This window comes from Dermatophagoides farinae, chromosome 2 (genome assembly GCF_024713945.1).
Source record: "Dermatophagoides farinae isolate YC_2012a chromosome 2, ASM2471394v1, whole genome shotgun sequence".
Lineage (NCBI taxonomy): Eukaryota > Metazoa > Arthropoda > Arachnida > Sarcoptiformes > Pyroglyphidae > Dermatophagoides > Dermatophagoides farinae.
The window spans coordinates 6757637-6773518 of record NC_134678.1 but is presented as its reverse complement, the minus strand read 5'-3'; the positions used below and the strand labels follow the sequence as shown (position 1 = coordinate 6773518).

Sequence of the window (15882 nt, the reverse complement as noted above, 5' to 3'; positions counted from 1 at the left end):
TTTTGGTTTTGTATCGTTTGTTTCAATATATAATCATTTTCCGGACAGCAAACAAAAAAAAAGAAAATCGACCGGATTATCTGATGAAAAAATTTTGTTTCATAATGAAAAATCAATCAATCTCTCATAGAACCCAATAACCATACACACATGACAAAAGTTCGATTCTGAATGCGGAAAATTTGAAAACAAAAGATAAAATGCGACAATCAAAGAGAGAGAGAGAGAGAAAAAACCGCAAAAAAAATCAAGAGACACAGTAGAGTCAACTTTCAATGTAAATGTTTACCAAGTTGGTACTAAACTAGACTAATAAAGATTCATCACTGAAAGTTGAAATTGAATCAATCTGATATGGATGTATATTTAGGACATCATCATCGAATGAATGAATGGTGATTATTTTGAATCATTTTTGGTCAATTGGTCGAATGTGAAAAAAACGAACGAACAAACAAACAGACAAACAAACGTTTGATTTGATTCATTTTTAGCATAATCATGTGCATCAACATAATGAAAATGAAAATTCTAATTAAATAATCAATAATTCAAAAAAAAACGAACCAACAAACCAACGAACAAACAAAGATTGTGCTGATGCAAACAAAAAAAAAAACAAAACAAAACTTTTGTTTGTTTGCCAGCTCTGATAATAATAATTATGATTATGGAAATTGTGATAAATTTTCAACAACAAATTTTCATTTTATGAATTGATGACAAAAAAAAGGTGTTGACAAATCGCCCAGCAAAAAAAAAAAAAAAAAAAAAAAAAATAAAATGAACATTAATAATGTATATACACATTTTAATCCTCGTATATTTTTTTCAGTCATGTCTATGTAAAAGAAATGTGTGATAACAAAAAAAAAAAAATTTTTACTTGTAATTTTTGCAAACTACTTGTACTGAATTCGGTAGTGTAAAGAAAAAAAAAACGGCAATCATCATAATGAAATCCTCGTTGTGTGTGTGTGTGTAAGTGTGTATCGCACCATGACCAAATGTCTGTCTGCCTTTTTTTTTATTCTTCATTTACCAGAAAAATTAAAATCCTGTATCATGAACCAAGGTTTTTTTTTTACTGGCAGTTGGAACAATATCATAATCTAATCGTCGTCGTCGTCGTTTTCGTCATTACAATATTGACCATTATCATCCATATATACCGTAATAAATTCAAAAATACATAAAAAAATGGTGATAATAATTTTGAGTCCTCCTTCTCATCATCGTCATCATCATCATCATTTGTGACAATTCTTGAACACACAAACATTTAACAAACAAGAGAATGAATCCATAAAAGTGTAGAATCAACCAAAATGAATGAAGATAAGAGACAGCAAAAAAAATGAAGAAGCCATACGTTTTTCATCCACATATTATTTATTACATATATATATGGCATATAATAATAATCATCATTATCAGAACAACAACAACAACAACAACAACAACAACAACAACAACAACAAAAAAACAACAACAACAATAATAATAATAATAACCATCGAGAGACAAAATGACAACCAAACCATTCATTCATTCATTTTTCTTTCGCTATCTATTTGTCACCCTCTCTCTCTCTCTCTCTCTCTCCCCATTATATACTATTACATAATCGTTATATAATCGTATAATGATAATGTGTATGCGTGTGTGTGTGTGTGTTCATCATAATAATCATTGATACTTCCTGAAGAGTGATGATGATGATGATTCTTTTTCCTCTCTCCTGTATGAGTCTAGCGTTTAATGTTTTTGTTTTGGTTTTGTTTTTTTTTCACTCTCACTTTCTATGGTCATCATCTTCATTTCTTTTTTTTTTTTTTTTTTTTTTTGGTCGATATCATCATCATTCTGGTTATATTTGATGATAATGTTTATGGCAGAAAAATATAAACAAATAAATGAAAAAAAAATCTCTGTATAATGTATACATTCGTGTGATCATCAAATCAAATATGCAATAATATTCATGATGATTTGGTATTTTTGTTGTTGTTTTTTTCATTTTCTTTTTCTTATTTTTTTTTTATTATTACCGGATAAATAAGAATGATGATGATCATCATCATAATCAAATGATGTGGTCAGCTAGAAAAAAAAGCCACACACACACACAACCAACAATAAGAAATGAACAAACTAAACCAAGAAAAAAAAATTATTGATTGCATGAACAATATCATTTTTGGGACAAATCGAAAAAAAATAGATACATTGCATACATACACACACACACACACAGACAAGCTACAAACCGATTTTCATTGTTTGACTATATTAACATAAAACGATTTTTCCAGAATAATGTAGCAGAATATTCTTCTATTTTTTTCATTCATACTGGCTTTTCATCGTTTTTTGTTTTCTTTGTTGAAAACAAAAAAAAAGTCCAAATTGTGATATATGTGGGCGAGACTTGAATTTTTATTTTTTTTTTTTTTAAAGGACATAATTTTTGATTAGTTGAAGTGAACAGAATAAAAAAAAAATTTAATGGCCAAAACACAACCAACAACATTCGTATATAAACTGCTGCTGATAGCCATGATATAAATTGCATAAGAACTATAATAATAATAATAAAAAATTAAAACTTTTTTCCCTTCTTCGTTTGCTGCTACTGGTAACAAAATCCCTCGAGATTTCAATGAAAATGATTCTACATCGATAAATCTATCTGCCAACAAATCAACCAATCTATCCATCTATCTATCTATAAATAAATGAAATTAAAGGTAAAATGAACGGGATCTAAATCAACGAAAGAAAAAAAAATTATAGATCAAAAAATCACTCTTTTCTTTTCTTGTTTTATCCGTTTGGTTGTTGTACCATGCTGTGAATTTTATTTACAGCATCGAATACAATACGCACACACCCACATCAAAATGGCTACAAACAAGATTCAATGAACAATGAATTCTGGATGGCAACAACAAAATAAGAAAATTGAATCTACAAAGAATTCTTTTTTTTTTGTAAGACAACCTGCAGAATAATTCTAATTTTAAAATTATTATTTGAAATTTGATCTCATTGAATTTCATTTCATTTGATTCATTGCATTGTAAGGCTGTTTTTTTTCGTTTTTGTTGTTCAAATGAAAAAAAAATATATATACCAAATCATCAAGAGAGAAAGTGAAAATGAAAATTTTCATATGATGGAAAAATATTCCATTTTTTTCCACTTGGCCAACAATATCAAACAGAAATTGATTTGGTATTCAAATTTCATCATCATCATCAACAACAACATCACTTATCACACCATCACATGATTGCAAATAATATTTGATCAGCATATTCATATATTAAAGAGAGAGAGAGAGAGGAAGAGAAAAATGATTGTTTATCATCGTTTGACGATCATACAGAATCGATAAGAAAAAAAAACCCGAATGACTGAAAATGGATGGATTTGACAATTGAAAAAAAAAAAAAAATTAATTTATTTATATCATCAAGAATATGTATAAATTTTCAATATGGAAATCATTTTCATCTATTTTTGAAACAATAGACAAACACACATGCAGAGAGAGAATTTAGTTTATTACTGGATCACATTATAATTGATGATGATGATGATGATGATGATTGTCGAAATTGGAATTTATTCGATCTCATTGCAATAATAAGGTCAAATTCATCGTTGACGTAATTCACTTGTGCATGTGTATGTTATTCATCATCATCATCATCATTTTTCGTATATATGTAAAATACAAACATTCCAGAATAGAAGAATTGAGAAGTTTGTGAGAGAGAAAAAAACAAATTCTCTTGCTATTTGCGTTTTTTTTTTTTGGTTGTCTGGGTGTCATATATTGACACTTCATAGTGGTATGGACATATATAAATATCATCATCATAGTTTTTTTTGGCTGTTGGTTAATTAATTAAATAAAGTCAACACATTTATTATGTATTTGATAAATATTTGATAATAATAACAAATTACAAGTACACACGGTTGAGGTAAAAAAAAAACACAGACATTTTTCATCGTCTTTATATATTTATATATATATGAAACCAGGAACCAGATGTTTTGAATGGGGTAGAATTTTCTTCTCCTGATTCCGACGTTAATAATATTCCAAAGTTCTATTTTTCATCGGTCAATTTTCACTGTCATCATCGTAATCATTTACGAATAAATAAATAAACATTCCACATATCATATCATTCATCATATTTCGAAGGGGAAAAAAATTGAAAATTTTTTTCTTTTGCCCATTTTGTCCGTTATTAGAAAGATAATTTGTCACATTCATTCATCAAATGACGTACATGATGATGATTAAGGGGAAAAATTCTTTTTCAGAATTTCATATTAAATATTCGCACACATACACACGCACACGCACACACACATCTTAAGATTTAAGTCGATTGAAGCATAACTGCATAACCGCATAACTATCCAATGTACATGATTTTGATTATTATGTAGGATTAAGATCAACCTACATATAAATACAGGAAGAAATATTTAAGAACAGAAAGAATGAAAACAAGAAATAAAACAAAACAAAACACAACAACTAATCAGCGAAAGAAGAAGAAGAAGAAAAAAAAATACAAGAATATCGAAATTCTGAAGGACCTAGATTATTATTATGTGTATGGACAACAACAATAACAACAAAACCACCATAATCACCATCATCATTTTTCATATGTTCAAATATCTTGTTATGGATATGGACATTTTTCTTCTTCTTCTCTTTTTTTTGGCTTTTTTTTCATGATCCTGTTTATATTGGGCAACAACAAGAAATAGGAATACTTATGATATTCAGGTATATCGTTTTCTTTTTTTTCCAACTGGTTTTGGTTGGTGAACAACAACAACAACAACAATCTTTCATGATCATATCAATATATCGATCGATCGATTTGGAATATTATATCGAGAAACAACTAGAAAAAATAAAAATCTCTTCAATATTCGAATATTGTCGATTGTCGAATGAAAGAAAATAATCCTTATATAATATATGAAATGTTGTCAATTTTCAGTTATAACCAATAACCAATAACCATCACACATAGGCGAATCCATGAGTCAACATCTTCATTTAAGTGGTTTTTTTTTCGTTTTTTGCTTTCATTCATTTTGAATCATTGTGAAACTACACACTCACATACAAATGGTCAAATAAAAATAAAGAAGAAAAAAAACAAAAAAATTTACTTTTTTCATGATGTGACGTTGTTGATGATGATGTTGTTTTCGTTATTATTGCCTTTTTTTGTCCATCTGATGATGTAAGTGTTGATGTAAGTCTTTCATCACTAACTATTGATGCTGTATTCTTTTCTTCATTATTCAATATTGACGTTAATGTATCTTCCGATTGTTGATGTCGTAATTCTTGATAATGGCCACCACTATTATCATCACCAATACGTGTAGCTGATACCACTGACGATGGTCGTGGTGGTAATTGTGGCTTCTGATTAATATTATCATTCATTTGATCCATTATCATTGATTGTGGTTGCCGTATTGTTGTGAATGATGATGCAGCTGATGATGGACGAACATTTTGTTCTTGATTTATTGGCAATTTATTATTTTTTGTTAATAATAATGGTGTATGCTGTTGTTGTAAATGATGATTGGATAATAATGATTTGGCGGCAATCAATGATGGTGGTGGTGATGGTGGTGGTATCACCACGTTTGTCGTTAAAGTTGAAGAACTACAAGAAGATGTTGATGAAAAACGTCGCCTTCTTGGATGATGATGATGATAATAATTAATACACTTATGTAATGTATTGTTTATTATATCGATTGGATTCGATGATGATGACGATGTTGATGTTGATGTTGGTTGTGGTGATGGTGTTAATGATGGTGATGATGGTTGTGTTTTTGATCTACCTATAATGGTTGATGATGATGATGATGATATTGGCGATGATGATAATGATAATGTTGTTGCTGTTGCTGTTGTTGAAATTGGCTGTAATTGTTGATTATTGGCCCCTATTTTTATTGTTGATGTTGTTGTTGTTGTTGCAGATGATGATGATGATGATGATGGTGATGATACAGATGTGGATGTGGATGTAGATGCAAATGAAGACGATGATGATCGTCCACGTAAACGAAATAATTTTTTTATATCGTCAGTCATTGATATTTTCGTTATTAATAACAATATTAATGATTCGAATGAAAATTGTAAACAATTATAGAATCGATACGTTTCATAAATTATGTTACGTAATTCATTTATCTTGTTGTTGTTGTTGTTGTATTCTTCATTTTCATGGTAATAATAATGATGATGATGATTATTCAACAATGATGATGACCAATAATAATAATAATAAAATATCGATCGTATCATTGATGATAATAAATACCATATATGTGAATAGAACAATAATAATATCGTTGATGAAGACAAATTCATTTCATCATTTGTTCATTTTTTTTTCATTACACAATTCTTTTATTTTTCATTTCAAAAAGATGTATCGGTGATCATTTGATATAGCCAATAATCAATAATAATTATTGCCAATATAATTAATGAAAAAATGCTCGAAAACGAGAAAAAATAGAACTTGAGAACATTTTATCAGTTTAATAATCACACAAACATACACACACAAATTGAATACAGAATCATCAATCAAACTAATCATTTGATAGTTTTGTGGTTGATTATTATTCGCGATGGTTTGGTTGTTTTTTTTTTAATTCTAGCATATTCTGTCATAGAAAACAATGAATTTTTTTATTACCCTCGTCACCATTTGTCGAAACTCAAATGAATGAATAAATAACAGAAAGATTCTGACAAATATCGAATGAGACACACACACACACACACACATGAACAGAAGTGCGTAAATGCTTGAGGGGCTGCCGCATCAAAATTCTTTTTTTTCTATTCCCGTTCTGGTTATTACTATCGTTTTCATCAATTCATCATCATCAGTTGCCTGTCATGTTTTAATCATCATCATCATCATCATTATTCATATATATAAAGTCAATTTTTTTTCTGCCATTCAATAATGATAACTTGTTCTTGTTCCAAGTAATGTCCAGACATTATTTATTTATTTATAGCAATGATGACCAATAGGAATTCATAACTTTATTATTGTCCATCTTATTGGAATTACTTCATCACCATCATCATCATTTTGAACATGTGTCCATTTGAATTTAAAGTTTTTTCATTCATTCATCCATCCATCCATTTATTTATTTATATATGTAGTATGGTCATTTTTATTGTTTTTTTTTTGCTGATCATTTATTTATTTCATTTCATTTTCATTTTAATCATGAATTCCATTCACATATATTCTTGGACCATTCTTCGATAGATAACGATAACGAGCACATGTGTGTGTGTGTGCGTGAAAAAGGATTCTTTCGATTGTCAATTTTTCGTTTCGTTTCGTTTTGTTTTATTTTATCATTGAAAATTCAAATGTCTAGAATTTTATTTCTTTTTTTTTCCCACCATTACATAATTGTCATTGTTAGAAAGACATCATCAATAAGATAAACGATAATGTTAATGGTAATGTTGATGGTGACAATGACAATGTTGTATATAAATATAGCGGATATAAATTTGTTTGATTCTTGCTGTTTTGTTTTGTTTTTTTTTTCACGCGGATATGGCACGACAATGATGATGATGATGATGATGACAGAAAAACGACGGGATGGTATGCTATTATCATTCACACACACACACAGACACCAATATAAAATGAGCCAAAAAGTGGAATTTTTTTTTTTCGTCTATTTCTCACTTCTTTGCACTGATGATGTATTATGTCATCATCATCATGATCAACAGCAACAACAACAACAACAACAACAACAACAACACAGAATGGTCATAATATTTCAAGTTGTTTTTCGGTTTATTCAAAAAAAAAATAATAAATTTTGGTAGTTGGAATTTCTATGTCCAAACACTTGGTACGCACACCAGACATATAATAGAAAATAAGTAGCACCATTCACTATTACACACACACAGAGAAAAAAATTAAACTTGGGTCTTAATGTGTGTGTGTGTGTGTATGCACACAGAATAAATTCAACCAACCAAACTAATAGCTGAAGTAGTAGAAAAAGAAGAAAAATAAATGCAGAACATAATAAATACGGAAACGTAAAAAGTTCATCAGAATTAAACAAAAACAAAACAAAAAAAAAGTAAAGAAAGAAAGTGAAGAAAAAAAAACTTAATGTCAAGTAAAGATAACAACAACAACAACAACGAAAAACACCCAAAACGAAAACGAAAACGAAAACGAAACAAAAAAAAAGAATCAAAAAAAAAGTCAGCTGGATTCTCTCATTTGTATCGATCAGAGTTGGTTAGTTATTATTATTATTATTACGGAATTAACATTCAAATCAATTCTGAAAAAAAGCGACTACGATGATGATGATTATGGTAACGAATTCTTTTATTGTTGTTGTGTGTGTGTGTTGGTTAAGTTTCATTTCGATTCAGTAATGTTTTTTTTTTACACTCTTGTGTGCATCGTTCATCAACCAATATACCATATGCCAAATTGTAATGAGATGAAATGAAAAAAAAGAGAATGTTTTTCCACTGGTTTACTTTCACATTGAAGAATAAATATAAATAAATATATATACAAGTGCAAAACAAGATGAATGAATGAGTTATTTGGAAATTCTTGGTTAATTTTTTTTTCTCTCTTCATTTGTTTGGTTTCTTTCACTCCTTTTTTTTGTTGTTGTTTGTTGTTGCTTTTAATCAATTATATAAACGATGATGTCAGTGATGTGATGATGATGATGGAAAACTATTGTGTGTGTGTGTGTGTGTGTGAAGGGGGATAGGAAAAACAAACACTTCTTTCCATTTGGTACAGATGGTATTTTTATCGATGGTAAAAACAACAACAACAGCAACAGCAACAACCAGAATATCAAAGATATCGAGGATCACATTGTGAAATGAACAGAAAAAAAAAATTCTAGAATAAATAAAAATCACGGACGGAAAGATGACGAAATTCAATAGTCCGTTAATAAACAAAATGATGAAATTAAAAAAAGGAAAAAAAATTTTTTATAGAAAATTGACCATGATCATGTTGAGAATTGAAATTTTTTTTGAATTTTTGTTTTGTTTTTTGACTTTCATACACGAATTGATCGATTATTTTGCAACATTTCTGACTGACTGACTGTCTGTCTGATGATGATGATGATGAAGCTCAATAAGTTTTCAATTTAATTTGATTTTCGTACAATACTCAATTGAAGCAAAATAAAAAAAAATTCACTGAAATGAAGAAAATGAAATTCTTTCGATTCGTTCGTTTGTGATCATATTCGAATGAAAAAAAAGCACAAAAAAAAATTGAAAACCAAGACACACATACACACCACATACAGAATAAGAAACAAATCGAATGAAAAATAAAAAAAAATTATAACCAATTTAAATGGAAAAATAGAATTTTCAAATCGCCAAACCTTACATCATCAAATTTCATATGAACATTGTTGGTTTGCTGCTAGTATATATTTATATGTAGTTGAAGGCTGATGACGAAGATGATGAAGAAGAATAAGAAGAAGAAGAAGAATCAATCGTAAAAAAAATTATACAACTGATAATCGAATGAAAAAAAAATTTGATTGTCGACAAGTAAAGAATATAAAAAACGAATTTTCTTGTTTTGTTTTTTTTTTGTAAAAGCCCGCGCCAAATAACACACACACAAACACCGGTTGTATGTATATATGGTGCAATGTGTGTGACTGACCCCCGAAACAACAACATAGACACACTGCTGCTGCTGCTGCTGGTGCTGTTGAAAACCACCAAATCAGCCAACAACTAACTGAACAATGAATGAATGAATGAATGAATGGTGAATATTGTATAATAATCGAGAATCAACGAAATGAAAACGAAAAATAAAATATTATTATTATAAAAGAAGCAAACCAACAATCGATGCGACTGCGAATTGCCATTGGTACCATTCGGTCGACAAAATGATGTAGGAAAAAAAAGCCTTCTGTCTTTCTTCATGGTAAATATGTGTATATATCATCATCATCATCATCATTGTAATTTTCAACGCAAACTCTGTATTGCTTTTATCCAGAATTTGATCCAGAAGAAGAAAAAATGAAAATAAACCTCTTTTGAGCACACGTCGTGCTTATCATCATCATCATCATCATCATCATCATTATTATTGCCGTTTGTCGTTGTCATAGACCAAAAAAAAAAATGATTTTTTTTCCTACTTTCCTTGCCATTCCATTCGTATAATACCGCATACGTTTGTTATATATGTACAAACAATGAACAAGATACGGTTATATATTATAATAAATATATACGACGGCGCAAATAAATTCTCTACTGTAAAAAAAAAAATTGAATTCGACAAAAACACACACACACACACACACATAAAAAAACCAATACTAACAGGATTCAACTACAAGTGGTTCCACCAGAGAAAGTAAAAAAAAAAAAAAATTCTGTTAGGTATTCTATATAGATAGAATTCATCATCATTTATATAATCAGCCATCATCAAAATTCAACCCAAAAAGTTTTACCAATCAATATCAATATATTATTATTATTGTTATATAGTAAGAAATGAATGTTGAATGGATGCTGGTGAATTTTTTTCGTTGTTGTTGTTGTTGTTGTTTCGTTGTTTTGTTCGTATTTATTCTGTATTTGTTATGCAGTTTGTTTTGTTTTGTTGTTGTTGTTGTTTCGACGATGATGTAATTGAAAAGAATGGCAAACAAAAAAAAAATAGTGTAACAATAATTATTGCGAAGAGAAAAAAAAAGAAAAGAAAAGAATCTGTAGAATATGATAATCAGCGCATCATTTTTGATTATCATTCAATAGCAATTCATTTAAGATTATTATCATTTCTATATGCGCTAATCATTCATTTTATTTCATTTCATATTGACGATTCATTCAAGAATTTAATTTATCCACATGCTTCTACCTTTAGGAAAAAACAATTTTTTTTTCTACATAATTGAATTTTCAACAGAAAAAAAATACGCACAAACACACAAAAAACTTATTGGGCACCATTTGGCGCCATCATCATAGTTTTCTATACGTGTAACCACCATCACCACCACCACCACATAACAATACAACAGAACAGAATAAATTGCATCCAAAAAAAAAGAGAAAAAAAATCCCTGAATAATGATGATGATGATGGTGGTGAATAGAAGAAGGGTATGAAAATTTGAATTTCGTCGTACAAAATATAATGATTCCAGATTTCTTGTATTCTTGTATTCATGAAATCTGGTTGAAATTGAAATAGCAAAATGATGAAAATGATAATAATTCCAAATGAAATTACAATGACGACAACAACAACAACAACAAAAAAAGCAATAAAGAAAGTTTTCTATTTTTGATGGTTGGTTAGAATATGGGGGGAAAAAAATTTGTGACAAAATTTTACAGAAACTTTTTCCTTTTTTTCTGATTCTATAATCATCATTATCATCATCATGAACATATATAATCTGGTCGATTATTTGAAAAAAATTCTTTAGAATTCATCTTCAAGGAGGCGAAGAATGAAGACAAAAAGAAAAATGAAAACACGGTTTTAATTCACAGTCCTATAGGAGAGAGTGACTGAAAATTAATTAATTAATAATAAAACGATTTCATGTTTTTTTTCTGTTCTGTTCTGGTTTTGGTTTTATATTACACCAGTTTTCATTATTATTATTATTATCTGTCCTTATTGTTGCTGAGATGATAATAATAATAATAAAAATTATTCACTGTAGGTGATCATCATCATTCGTTAAGATTCTGTGTGTGTGTGTGTGTGTGTGTACGTGTATGTGCAATGAATACATAATTGTCGATTGATGTGTTAGCATTGCACGAATGAATGTGATTGAAAATCATCATGATTTTTGATTACCGATTATGCTACTACTAATTTAAAAAAAATTTTGAAAATGAAAATTTAAAAACTTCAAGTATTTTCAACGCGGGCCACTAGATGTCGCACTATTCGATGTGAATATTATTATTATTCGAATTTTAAAGAAAAAAAAATTGACAGACACCTACTTTGTATTTGATAGGTATTTTGACCATCATTAAAATCCATCAAACATTTTCCACCAGATGTTTTCATTACCGATATACCAACTTGTCGTTTACGGCGTAAAAAATGTACTTTTTGTTTCAGATCCATTGAATTGTTCAATTTTTCCAGATATGAAAGTGAAATTTTTTTCTCTTCAACAATATCTTCTTTTTTATAGATGACAGATTTATTGGTGATTTTTTGTACTCTGCCTTCTTTATCTTTCTCTTTTTCCATTATCATCATACCAAGACGATCGGCCATGTTCATCAACATTGATACATCTTTATCAAGATCAGTCCATGTAGGTGTTTTATCCGTACCATTAATATAATCACAAAATTCACAATATTTATTTTCATCATGATTGTTTTCAATATTATCTTCCGATTCATTTGGTAATAAATCAAGATCACTCCAATTTTGTATGAGAAGATTAAATTTACTATCCAATCGTGGTAGACTGCGGCATTTTTTACGTGGAAATTTATGATTACTTATAGCCATAAATTGATTGTTTAACATTTCTTTACGATTGTTTTCATCGATATTTTTCCCCGGTAAATCATTGATATTATCATCATTTTCATCATCGTTAACTTCATCATTGTCATCATCTTCGTCTTCTTCTTCTTCAATACACATTGGAATAGTCGATATTGATTGATAAAGAATTGGACTAATCGAACCGGGTAAACGTTCATCATCATCATGTTCAGATATTACTGGAAATGAATCTTCATTTGCTGGTGGTGGTGATGATGATGATGATGATGATGGATCCGATAATGAATTTTCTTCGGATTTTTCTGGATTACTTTCATCATCATTACGATTATCATCACCTGATAACATCGATGTTGGTGTATTCATAATTTTATCCATTACCAATGGTTTATCCATTTTATTGTTTGGTACTACAGTTATTGCTTCAAAACGTTGATCCGGCAATGGTGTACGATGATGTTGATGTTGTTGATTATTACGATGATTTTGGTGATTATTTTTATTTAGAACATCTGATTTATTATCACCAATTAATGTATTCTTTTCACAATATTCACAATTCAATTCTTCAATGAAACCATTTGTTTGATCCAATGATATTTGTGATTTATTATGATTTAAATATGATGAATTCACTTCGGCTAAACGTTCACCAATTGGTTGTACTTGTACACGTTGTTTAATACCATTTTTATTTTTATTTTTTTTATTTTTATTACCAATGCCAATATTTAGACGTTTATGATTACGACGATATTCATCTTCAAAACGTGAACCTTTCAAATCATGACGACGTTGTACTGTGTTCGACACAGGTATATGAAGATTTCGACAAACACTTGCACCCATCAATGATGCTGGAAAAAAACAATAGCTTGTAAGACACACACACACACACACAAAAACACAAAAGAAATTTTTATTTTGATTGATGTTTAGCTTTCAACGGAACTATCACAAATGATGATTGACCATTACTTTGAATGATGAATTTTGTTTTGTTTGAAAGTCACATTCAACATTTTGATTTTCGTGATTTTCTAATTGGAAAACAATAACAAAAGGAAACAGAAAAATATTTGTTTTTTCTAACCAAAAAAAAAAAAAAAAAAGAAGAAGAAGAAGAAGAAAAGATGATTACTTGTTTTGAATTTGAACGTTGAATAAACAAACAAACAAATACACTCTAAATGAATTGGAAAGGAAAACTGGCCACACACACACACATACAAACACTATGACACCGAATAATTGTCATTTACAATGATAGTGAAAATTTTCCTCTCATCATCATCATCATCATCATTATGATCATTCGTGTAACATGAACCAGAATGGATGAATCAAAAGAATAAGAAAATGAAACTGAATGAAAAATAATGAGAGAAAGAGAGAGAATTTCATTTCATTTCATTTTGAATTTGTTTGATCTACCCACACACACACACACACGCACGCACACACACAAACGTGGTATTTTCCAATTAGATTTTGATCCAAAATCCACATTCAATCTAATCATCATCATCATCATCAACGAAAACAAAAAAAAAACGATTCTAATTGCCTACGATCCCAAATTGAAACCATACGCACACACACACAGAAACAATTTGTATCCTGGTCGGTTACTTGGTTGTTTTGGTTTTTGTTTATCTGTTTTCTGTTTGTTCATTTATTTTGTTGCTACCATTGAATCACATTGAGTGTTGCTTATGGTCTATTTTTTTTTTAATCACTCCCGCAGATTAGTATTGGATCTGGTATTGATATATGAATTTTATTAGAAAACAGAAAAAAAAATAAAAATTCCATAATCAAAAGAACCATTTCCTCATTTTATTTTATTTCCCGCCATTCATTCATTCATTCATTTTTTTTCTAGACTGATTGCTTGTGTACGTACGTCTTTTTTTTTCTTTTTCTTTAAATTTAAATCTCTCGTTTACGACAACTACAACAAATAAGAGACGTAATTGAACACCTAGAGACCAAAAGATTGAATAATGGATACGATAGAAACAATAAGAAAAATAAACAAAGCGAGTACGTCAGTCAATCAAACATTGTAGCAATCACAAACCACCAGCAAAAAAAAATATATGGAGATCACCAAATAAAACAAATAAAAAAGCAAACAGAGAAAAAAAATGATTTAATAATGAATGATTTTTTTCTGTGCTTTTTTTAGATATCCGAGAATATTTTTTTTCCGCTCTCATAAACGCCTTGAACCGTTGTTTTTATTCGTTCGCATAGATTCTATGTTGTTTTTGTTTTTCATTTTTTTTTCTCACTCTGGATGTTGATGTTTGTTTGTTTGATCATTGAAAGCCAAACCTAATCATTGGACGTAAATTCAGAAAAACATTCTACGTAATGGATGAAAAAGGTGATGAAGAAAGAAAAAATGAATCAATGATGATGGTGAAATGGAAAAAAAAATATAACGCAAGTCATATTTTTTATCTATTTTCGTTTTTCTTTATTTAGAATTTTTTTTTTGTTTATGATCGGAATAAACATTTGTTGTCCAATTGCGCAATGATTGCTTCATCCATTATTGCAATTACATCATCATTAACCTAGATTTTTTTTCTCTCTATGTGAAATTTGTTCAAATCATCATCATCATCATCATCATCATCGATTATCGATTACAAAGGTTGATAATGATTAAATTTAGAGCATCGGCAAAAAATATTAATTTATTAATCGTCATCATACACACACACACACACACACACACACACATAGTGTTAATTACTTTTACTTTTCAATGCGGGGGATGAAACAAAAAACACCTGTGGGAAAAACCTGGCTACCTTTGATGTAGTGGTATGTGTGTTTTGATAATGATTATCATCATCATCATTTTTTTTTTTGAATTATAATTAGTTGCGCGCACAAACACAAACAAACGACAATATCTATTGATTTTGATTTTTGTTGTTTTGTTTTCATGTTTTGTCAAAACAACCAAACTATCTGTCGATCTGTCATTTTGGATGTGGAGAAAAAAAAACTGTTTTTTTTTATTTCTGTGATTAACGGATATTTAATTTGATGAATGTGAATGGAAAAAATTGAAAAAAAATTAGTCATCAACATTTTGAACATTAAACACAGCCACACACACACACACACACACACACACACACACACACACACACACAAAACATTCAGGTTTGCGTGA

At 29.1% G+C, this 15882-nt stretch overlaps 1 protein-coding gene across 3 annotated transcripts in view; it reads right to left on the bottom strand.

Moving 5' to 3' along the window:
* LOC124499985 (uncharacterized) overlaps nucleotides 1-13594 on the bottom strand; it is a 40566-nt gene extending 26972 nt beyond the window's left edge. Inside the window, exons 1-2 of one of the 3 annotated variants that reach the window (XM_075728822.1) lie at nucleotides 9537-10075; nucleotides 5218-9359 (exon numbers count right to left, since the gene is read on the bottom strand). In XM_075728822.1, the coding sequence (XP_075584937.1) occupies nucleotides 5218-6451 (1234 nt within the window). In that variant the 5' untranslated portion in view covers nucleotides 6452-9359; nucleotides 9537-10075. Of the gene's footprint in view, nucleotides 1-5217; nucleotides 10080-12160 lie in introns of those variants that run through there. The other 2 variants (XM_075728820.1, XM_075728821.1) reach the window with 2 other exon arrangements.
* Nucleotides 13595-15882: the final 2288 nt, after the last annotated feature.